The 9,916-nt window shown below is 46.8% G+C and overlaps 1 protein-coding gene across 1 annotated transcript; it reads left to right on the forward strand.

Moving 5' to 3' along the window:
- Window positions 1–1,059: 1,059 nt before the first annotated feature.
- Window positions 1,060–9,858, forward strand: LOC309603079 (thioredoxin). Its single transcript, XM_082337451.1, has 5 exons — window positions 1,060–1,307; window positions 6,351–6,455; window positions 7,144–7,203; window positions 8,008–8,073; window positions 9,631–9,858. The coding sequence occupies exons 1-5, from the start codon at window positions 1,284–1,286 to the stop codon at window positions 9,691–9,693; spliced, it is 318 nt and encodes a 105-aa protein (XP_082193577.1). The 5' UTR covers window positions 1,060–1,283; the 3' UTR covers window positions 9,694–9,858.
- The last annotated feature ends 58 nt before the right edge of the window (window positions 9,859–9,916 follow it).

A 9,916-nucleotide genomic window follows, 5' to 3' on the forward strand; every position in this document is an offset into this window, starting at 1 on the left:
CAGAAACACCCCATTCATGACACACCCGGCACCAAGCATCCCAAAACCTAACATCGCTTTTCCTGCATCCCATGTCGTGGGAGCTGGAGTCAGTAACCTCATACTCCAACATAATGATTCTATGATTCTATGAAATCCTACCAGCCCGAAATAAGGAAAGGAGGGCTGCGACAGCCCCGTTCTGCACTCTTGTGCTCTGGGATGGGCAGTAGTGCAGCAGTGTGCAGTAGAACAAAGGACCTCTCCAAAACACAGAGAAATAAATGAGGCAAATGGAAATGTAAGTTTCCATGACAGAGTCCCTTTGGCTGGGAAAGGTGAAAGCAATTCTGTGAGGACTGTTTCTGGTCCTGGCTGACTCCCAAGAGGGGAACTGCTACGGATGCTCACAGTGTCTCTAGTCATCTATATTAATGTTAGTGTTTGCCACCAGGCGAGCACCGCTCACATCAGCGAGCACTTCTGTGCTGCAGAAAGCCTGCAACCCACAGCGAAAGAGAGCTGCTCTGCTGCCCTATCCTGTGCTTTGGGCGGTGGGGGGAGAAAAAGAACAGAAAAGGAAGCAGCACTCCCTTGATTTATCCCCTGGCCCTTTCCTGCCTTTCGGCTTTGCAGGAGCCGCGCTCTCCGCGCACTGCGGGCAGCACCAGCCTCCTTCTTCCCCTACGGCCTCCGGGAGCCCGGCTCCGCCGAGGGGAAGGAGGAGGAGGGAAGCCGTGGGAGCCAGGCTACAGGGACGCTGCCCGCGGAATACTTCCGGCTCATCGTTACACAGCACTTTTTCCCAGAGTCGATGGCTTTTTTTTTTTTTTTTTTTTTTTTTTTGTCGATGTTGCTGCCGATTCTTCCCGGCAGCCGGCAGGGATGCAAGGCCCGCCTTCCCCACGTACCGCGCCGCGATGCTGCTCCGCTCCGCTCCGCTCCGCTCCGCTCCGCTCCGCCGGGCGGGGGCCAGGCTGCCGAGCCCCCCGCTCCCCGGGGCTCCCCCCCCGGCGCCGGGCGGTGCGGGTCACCCTCCCCTCCCGCCCCCGGGGCCGTCCGAGCTCCGCGCCATGGGGCGGGGAAGGGGCGGCTGCCCATGCGCAGTGCGGTGCGGCGTCGGGCATATAAGGAGGGAGCCGGGGCGGCGGCGGGAGGACGGTGAGGCGGCTGGAGGTGGTGGAGCGGGCCTGAGCTGAGCCGAGCGGAGCAGAGCAGAGCGCAGGGACGAGGCCGTTGGCCGCCCTCTTGCCGTTTAGCCGCCGACCCTCTCTTCCTCCGTCCTTGCTTCCCGAGCCGTCGCCATGGTGAAGACTGTGGGCAGCCTGGTGAGTCCGTTAGGCGCGTGGCGGCCGTTGGCGCCGCGCGGGGCCGCCCCCCCCCGGCATGGCCGCCCAGGTGGCTCCGGCCTCCTCCGCCGGGGAGACCGCGTCTTTCTTCCTCCGCCGTGGGCCTGGTGGCCGCCGTCCTTTCGCCGTGAGAGGAGAGGGAGCGGGCCCGCTGGGCTGCCTGCGGCGCTGCCGGCCGCCGGGAGAAGCTCAGGCGAGCAGGTGGCCCTCCACCGCGCCGCCCTGGAGCCCGGCGAGGCCCTGGCCCGCGGAGGCTGGCGGGTGAGAGGCCACGGTCCGGGCGCCGGGGCTGCCCGGGCAGGAGGAGCCTCCTTCACCGCTGCGGCGGGAAGGGGGGAGACTGAAGGGAGGACTCGCTTAGACCAGAGGGAGGGAACAAATAACTGCACGGCCTAAGGCTTCGGATAGTCAGAATGAGACGGGAGATGATGTAATTTCATATTATGACAGATTGTTGCTCATCTCCCTTTACAGTCTTAAGGAAATGTCGTGTTTCATTTCTCAAGCTGATAACGGGGTACTACGGTACCCTAATTCAGAAGTCCCGGTTTGCCTTACCTACTGCTAGTGTGCAGGGGACCAGGTGGCTTTCTTAGTAGAGGTTGGCCTAAGTTCTGGTGTGTCTCTGGATAGGAGTTGATGGAAAACATGAATCCAGTTTCCTTGACTTGAAAGGAATTATTAGAGCCCGTTCCTGTACTTAAATAACAGGAGCTGCTGGCAAAAGAAGCATTTCCCTTGTTACGGTGCTGTCTGACTTGTTCGTTAATGCAGCACCTCATTGTTTGGATGGTTTTCTGAATACAAACATGGCTGTGGCTTTGTGATACAGAATTGTAATAAAGCCTACACCGACATATGGGGAATACTCTGCTGGTGATGAAATAGTGTGTGGTCTTGTGCATGGCAGCTGATGTGGTTGATAGACAACAGCAGAGTTTGTTAGCTGTAACTGATGAACCCAAATCTCCAAAAATATTCTCTGTGCAAACTTAGCGAGCTCTTCATTTCAGGAGAAATCCTGTTGGGCTAGTCTTGCATTTTATACTTGAAATTTGGTTGAAGTGTCAGTTTGATCTGATTGTGAGGGGCCTGTGAGTGATGTATGGCATCCAAGTTTGTCTTTCAGGCTATGCTCTCCTATAGTGAGCTCACTGCATAAATGAGAAGCATGGCAGACTTCCCCCATTGGACTGCTGAGGTGTTAACATCTGACACATGGGCATACTAATCCTTGTGGCCACAGCTTTAATACCTGCGAATGCAGAAGGCTCCTTAAAGTTAAAATTAACACAGTGCCTTATTGTTCAGGTTGTGGAGATGGAGTGGTGTGTGAATTCAACCTGATGGTTTGCATCTCTCCCCCGCCCCCTTCTTAGGCAAGGTTTGAGGTTTTTGATATAGGCTGGAACAGCTTAAAAATGGAGAGTCAATAAACCTGGCTTTGGAGTAAGAGCCTGCTCTAACTTGAAGTGGACTAGGCTTCTACTATCCTCCCAGCTATAGGCATTGATTAATAGTCTGCTGTAGTTAAAGCACGGCTTTGTTGCTCATCCGTGGAGAGCATGGACTCAGCAGTCATGCTGACAACAAGATTTTAACATCAGCAGCACCCAGAGTATTCAAGTGCAGTGCAGATGGGATTTCTGGATTAATTCTGTTTTTCAGTAAAGCAGATTTGTATTCTTCTCTGATTACAAAAAAGGAAAACCCCTTCTTCCACTCTCTGCAAAAGCTTCTGTGAGTGGTGTCTGTAAATCAAAGTAGACATGACAGCTAGCTAGATGTGACCCCTTTCCTAACACACCTCTTCACAGACTGACTGGCTTCTGAAGAACGGCTGCTCTCAGGGCCCTTTACTGGTCCCTCTTATGTCCCTGCTGGTGGACAGAAGGAGCAGTACTGCAGCAGGCTTAAGTATGTGGTCTTGAGATGGGTGACTCATGTCACTTGCAACAGGGTTTGACTATGGGACATAATGCCTTTTATAACAGAAGCGAATATAAACTTTTAGAAAGCTGGTTTTGCCAAAGCTTTCCTCTTCACTAGCTGCCTGTCTATTATTTGAGTCAAAGCAAATATTGAAAACTTGTAGCTTCAGATGCAGGTGATAGTTTTAGAAGTGGTGTCTGCTAGGGAATTCAGGCAGTTGAACCTTCAGTCTGTTTATGGTAGCTTCTGTATTAAAAAAAAAAAAACCCAAACCACTAAATTATGTAGTAACCATTGGCAGTCAGCTGATGACTGGGTTAATCCAAGTTCAAGGGTGACTTGATATGTGTCAGAAATCGTGTTTGCAGCTAAGGTCCACACCATCTGGCAGAATTGATTAAAGGTATCCTATCTACTGCTGAGAGCAGTAGACTCCGTTCAGCACTGTCCATGGTCAGTAGCTTCCATTTTGAGGTAATGCCTGGTGATGGGAATCCCTGTAGCACTGGAGGCTTTCATTATTACAGCCTTTTCTCTTACTTGGCCCTTGGCAACAGACGCCTGCTACCCATGTATTTGTTGAACGGAGCATGCGCTTTTCTGCTGGAATACAATACAAGCAAAATGAGGTCTTGTGTGCTTAGGGAGCTTGTAGTTAAATGTTTGGGTGGGAGGGGAGAAACAACCAACTGGTCAGAGGTTTCCCCCAGTAAGGTGCTACCCAAAGAAAATATTGGTTAACAAAGTTGCAAGATCCTCTGACAATGTGACCAGATGGTCTTGGTGGTGGGAGGTTCCCCTTCTCTTAACAAAGATGATTTGTTTTTTATATGAAAGCTTGTGACTTTACAGTTACCATGAAAGACAACTATGGAATTCAATCAGACAGGTCTAGTAGCTTGTTTTGCCCCCACTACTGTCTCTCTTCCTCCAGTGAAATTAAGCTCTCTGGGAAAACTTCCAGGACTTCTCCCTAGTTCAATATTTTTTTAACTTGCTAGAGTAAGCACCTTTGGACCCCCTGCATTGCTTTTCACTCTCTCACAGCAACTTTAGCTGATATTAGAGATGACTCACAGGGTAATGCCTGATTGTAGCCAGGACCAGGTCTCCAATGGTGGATGGTGTGTGACCAACTGTAGGTATCATGCCCTCCCACTTTCCCCTTGTTCTGTGCAAGAGCAAACCTGAGGTCTCTGTGGCCATGTGGCCAACACATCCCAGGGCTGGACTTCCTTTTGCAGAATATGGTAATTATGCAGCTGGACAGAAGACTTAAAGGTGAGAAGAGGATGGTTTAACTGGCAGGTGCAGGAAGTGGAATCCATAAAGAGCTGGTGGTGTTACAGTGCAGAGGTGTGAGAAGCTATACCAAAAACCAAGTTGTAGGGTTTGAAGGTTGGGAGGAGTGAGGCTTGACTGAGGAACCTGGGATGTAAGTAGGTTCAGGGAGAAGCTAGCATGGATTGCCGTGTACAGGGACACTGAACTTTGTTGGTGGGAATGGGGTATTTCGAGGAATGGGGTGCAGGAATGCATACTATGTCAGTACAGGAGTTGGGGAATGTGGAGAGACAGGAAAACTTACTGTTCCAATCTCTTTCAGAGTAGCTGGTGTGGAGTGTTAGCTACTGGTGTTACAGCAGAGTAGACTGAATATCCAAGATGCAAGGATGGAAGAACTCAACATATGGAGGCTGCACTTCTGAAGATAGCTACATTGGGAGGGAAAATGTCTTATCAACAGGGAGATGTAATGCCAGGTGTATTTGAAGTTACAGGAACTTACGAAGACCTTCACATAGGTTTATGCATAAGAACGCTGGTGCAGGACCCTCTGCTTGCTTGTTAAATATACTTGTGACCAGTTTGACTCTTGGCTCCTCACCTGCATGGCATTCTTTAATGGGGGGGGAATAGCTTACTAGAACTTACAGTGGCTGATTGCAGAAGCTGGCATTGGTTAACTCCTGCACTGCAAAACTAACCACCGTGTACATGTGGCAGTAACCATATTGCTTTCAGTTAGCTGTTGCTGACACAACTCTAATGCTCTGGTCTGTTAAGCTGGGGAGAATAAAGCAGTTATCTTTTATATGCATAATCTGAAATGAAGCTTATATTAACAGCTCTCCTGATGCTTGCATTGCCATAAGAGTGAAGCTGAGGAATGTTGAAGTGGCTTGTACTTGCTTTGGAAAAGAAACTGTCAAGAAGTAGCATATTAGCATTTTGTGTCTCTACCTGAGATACTTGTTTGCCTCTTGCTAGCATGCAAGTATTTATTGCTTGTGGTGTCTTTCAGTTCTGCTAAAACATTCACTTTTTGCCCAGAAAACATGGCTAATGGCATGTAAGGAGCTCTAAATTCCAAAGAACATTGTCCAAAAATGATTGGTGTGACTAAGTGCAACAAACAGGCTCAAGGCTTTAAAGTACTGGGTGTTACTTGTGTAGCCTGTATGTGTAGCATTGCTTTGGCTGGTGATGTTACATGTCGATTCACTTGGCAAAATAAGTAAAATAACTATCCTATGAGGTTGCATTAGAAAGCATGCTGTAGAGTAAACCACACAGCATCATTTTCATGTTAGCTGTTGATTGGAAGAGGCATCAAGCTGGAGGAGTGTGCAAAGGCTTGTGTCCTTTTCAAATTTTGCAGAGGAAAGTCTGTCCCAGAAGAAAATGGAAGACTTCCTGCCAAGGCAGAAATGAGAAAATGGATTATTGAAAACCATAAGGATCACATTCAGGGGGTAACACTAAACAGAGCTGCTGGAGTTGAGGACCGTAGGCTAGATGAATTTCTAGCTTATGTTTCCACAATTCATTGAGTTGGGGTGACTGAGCATTGTGGTCTTTCCTAATTGAAGAGTCATAAGATGCTAGCTGATGCTAGCACTGATGAAAGCAATTCATGTTGAAGCACTTACATGATGGTACAAATACCCCAGTTAAGTGAAGTGTTTAAAGAGCTACCAAAATGGTTAATGTGTTAAGGCTGAGAGCAAGCCAGCTTTGGGATTAGTCTAAACTGTTTCAGAAAGGAGGGGGAAAACCAATTAATGTGTTTGATTCTTTTTTTTATAGTCTGAATTTGAGGCGGAACTGAAATCTGCTGCTGAGAAGCTTGTAGTAGTTGATTTCTCTGCCACATGGTGTGGACCATGCAAAATGATCAAGCCCTTTTTCCATGTAAGTAGCCTTTCTGTTTTTACTGGCAACTGTATTAGAGCATGTATGAATGTTTTGGTGCTGCTTGACAGTAATGTGGAGGAAACTTCCTTTTGCCACATGTGATTGCCACCATTTTCTGGAAAATGGAGGAGTCGCAGAACTATTTACTTTGAGACTATTGAGTTAAATATACTGACTTTTGATACAGCTGGGAGCTCAAATGTGGTTTAACTTCTGCTGTCCTAATGCTTACATGCATCTTGGGTCTATAGGGACCTAGCAGTTGCATTGCCTCAGGAGGTGGGATGTAGAGGGGAAACAATGCTTATCCTTCTGTACACAGTTACTGTAATCACTCCAGCTGTGTTTAGGTGGCAATGTTATCTTCTGGTAAACTGTGATACAAGCTGTAGCATCTTTAGATGATCAGCTGAAGGCTGTAAGAGAAGGCCTTTCACCTATGTCTTGGGATACTTGAGTCTTCTCTGTGGGGAGTGTGTTTGAACAAGTTTCAACAGACTCTTCCAGGTATTGGAGCAGAAGATAAAATTTTTGCTCTGGTCAGTAAAATAGCTGCTTTAAGGTAACAAGGCAAGTTTCACTGCGGGGGGTAAGCAGCACCAGCCTTACAATTTATATATGAATGTGTCTTCTAAAAGAAAGCTTTCTTAGAACGCTAACTGCATAGTTTCTTATTTCATTCTAGAGTTTGTGTGAGAAGTATGCTGATGTGGTGTTCATCGAAATTGATGTGGATGATGCCCAGGTATGGTCCAGGGTAATGCTGAGAGAGGGCAGCTAATGAGTTCCACACAAGTGACAATGAAGAACTTTTTAAAATGTGCTTGCAGATGCTGAAACAGAATGAGAGATTACTTCAACTTTGAGAAGCAGAGATAGGGGTTTAGCACTTACACTGGAAAGAATGCATTTTTAGAGGACACCTGAACAGAAGAAACTGCCTTGGTTATCAGCACACTTGAAGCCCTATGGCGTGTGTTAGATAACTTGGGAACACTGACCCTCTACTTTGGGAGGGAGTTAGTCTAAGGCCTTAAGCTGCTTTGATGCAATCTTCCCTAAAACTAATTGCTCACAACTGTCTGGTGATCTGTCTGGTCTCTCCACTGCTCTTGGCACTGTTTCCTCTTTCGTGTCTTGAATTAAGTGCAATAAAATGTCTCCAGTATAGCAGTTCCAGCAATGTCGAATAGTTACTTGACCAATGTCAGGTTGAAGCACAAGAGTTTCTGTACGGCTCTTGAGCCTTACAAATGGTCATCTCTGTTTTGGTGCAGAGGTCTGTTTTTTCCCAAACACAGAGTACAGGTATAGTAAATGTGGCTTTGTTGTTGCATGAATTAAATGCTGAAGGAAGGATCTTTCAGGCTTACTTCAGGGAGGTGTTAATACTGCACTGTTTGCTAGTGATAGACTACCAGAAGTGCTTTTGCTTCATTTTGAGCAGTAATGGCTTTGCCCTGTCACCTAAACAAAAGGCAGCTAGTGAGTTCTAAATTTGACATCCTTCAGATGTGCACAGCTGAAGATTGTTTTCTGCCTCTTCCAGGATGTTGCTACACACTGTGATGTGAAGTGCATGCCAACGTTCCAGTTCTACAAGAGCGGAAAGAAGGTAGGCTCTACCTTTTTGGAACTGGAGCAGACAAGCTAAACACTTAAAAGAAGATTGGGAATGTTAAACTACATAGCCTGTTTTCTCCTGATAATGTGTCTGGGGCACCACTGGCATTAAGACACTCCCAAGAGCAAGCAAGTTCATCTTAGTGCTGCAATAAATATAACGTGGACCAGCAGTTAACTGACAAAGCAAACACTATTGTTCATGGGTAGTGAACTGAGTTAGTGTTACAGGTCAGTCTTCTAGGCAGAGCTTCACAAGAGATCAGTGGGGTAGATGTCTGGGTTAAGACTGCTAGTCTGTCTGCCTAGCACCCTGATTTTTACTGACCTGGGTCAGTATTTGTTTGCTGGATGCAGCTCATGCTCAAGCAGAGAGATAACTGTATGTGCCTATGGAAGTCTCTAACGTGGTTGAACACACATACAGCTGAAGCAACTGCTTGGGTGCTTTTACATAGGGGCTGTGTAACCTGTGAAGTGGAGGTCCCCTCTCTGTCAGAGGACTGAACAGACCTCTTGTGCCTGCTCTGCCAAGAGGTGAATGAGGTGGGATGCAGACCATGCTCTGACAGTGTAGTGGGCTGCCTGTGCAGGGTAGTTGTGAACGGCCATCTGCCTGAACTAAAGAACTGCTGAGCTAAATGTGCTATCTTGGGCTTTTAGTTTGCCAGGCAAGCCGAAGGTAGGCTTTTCGAAAGTAAAACGATGCCTGGATGGAAGTTTCATGGCTGAAGGCAATGGAATTGTGCCTGAAGAATGAGAGCCAGATGTTGGGTGACCTTCGGTTCAAATCAATATGGGCCTAAATCATGACTAATAATGAACCTTTGACAGTTGTCTCAGGGTAAATTTCCACAGCTTCATAATGTAATTGGAAGAATTGGTGATTATGATGTGACAGTGTGTGAAGGTGACAGGCTTAACCCTGTTGTGTGGCTTTTTATTTTGGGTGACCTTGGCAGTTCTCCAGACACATGAGTATCAAGCAAGCAATTTCATGGCCTGTAGTGTAGTCTGCTCTGTACCTTGCACCCCTATACGTAGTGGAAGACAGAGCCACTGTTTTTGAGACACAAATGTTGCCTTTTTTCTGCTGTGTAAGTTGCAACAAGGACAGTTCTCACAGGAGAAGCCAGGCTCAGGGACAGATCATTTGGAGCAATCCTTTCAGAATTTGATTGGTAAGAGTCCTGAGCAACCCAAAGTAACTTTGAGCTACCTCTGTTGCACAGTGACCTCCACAGTCTCTTCAGGCCTGTATTTGAGTCTTACACAGCATTGATTCAGGATCAGTTGTCTTTTCCCTTGTTTTATGTGTAGGAGGCTCCAGCAGTGGTAGTCTGGAAGTGATTCTTCATAGACTCTTGTCCCAATTTTTGCATGAGTTGAGTGGGAGATGAATAGATGAACATCTGCAAAATACTTCGTTTTGGGGGTGAAAAAATTTGTCATATCAGAGTTGAATACGTGTATATGTGTCTGGATGCTGTGCAACTAATGTTACAAAGTATTGAATGCAACAGCTCTAAAAATCACTCTCTCTTTACAGGTGCAGGAGTTCTCTGGGGCCAATAAAGAGAAGCTGGAAGAGACCATTAAAAGTCTAGCCTAATCTCCAGCCATGGAGACATTGAAGCATGACTGCTTCGGCTAAATTATAGCCTGTAACTTTTCTACTTAAAAAAATAAATCTAAACAAGCTAGCTAGGGTATGTGGTGGAAACTACCCTCTTGATCTATGTAAATGAGTACAATAAAGTGTAAATTCTTCACTTTAGGATATTCTCCTGTGTGTAAAAATGTGAGGAAGTTTGTAATGTCATCAAGGTGTCAGT

This window comes from Platalea leucorodia (genome assembly GCF_965183815.1).
Source record: "Platalea leucorodia genome assembly, chromosome: Z".
Lineage (NCBI taxonomy): Eukaryota > Metazoa > Chordata > Aves > Pelecaniformes > Threskiornithidae > Platalea > Platalea leucorodia.

Coding starts and splice junctions, on each gene's coding strand:
- LOC309603079 (XM_082337451.1), top strand. CDS start 1,284: ATGGTGAAGACTGTGGGCAGCCTG. Junction 1,308..6,350: donor TGAAGACTGTGGGCAGCCTG/GTGAGTCCGTTA, acceptor TTTTTTTTATAG/TCTGAATTTGAGGCGGAACT. Junction 6,456..7,143: donor TGATCAAGCCCTTTTTCCAT/GTAAGTAGCCTT, acceptor ATTTCATTCTAG/AGTTTGTGTGAGAAGTATGC.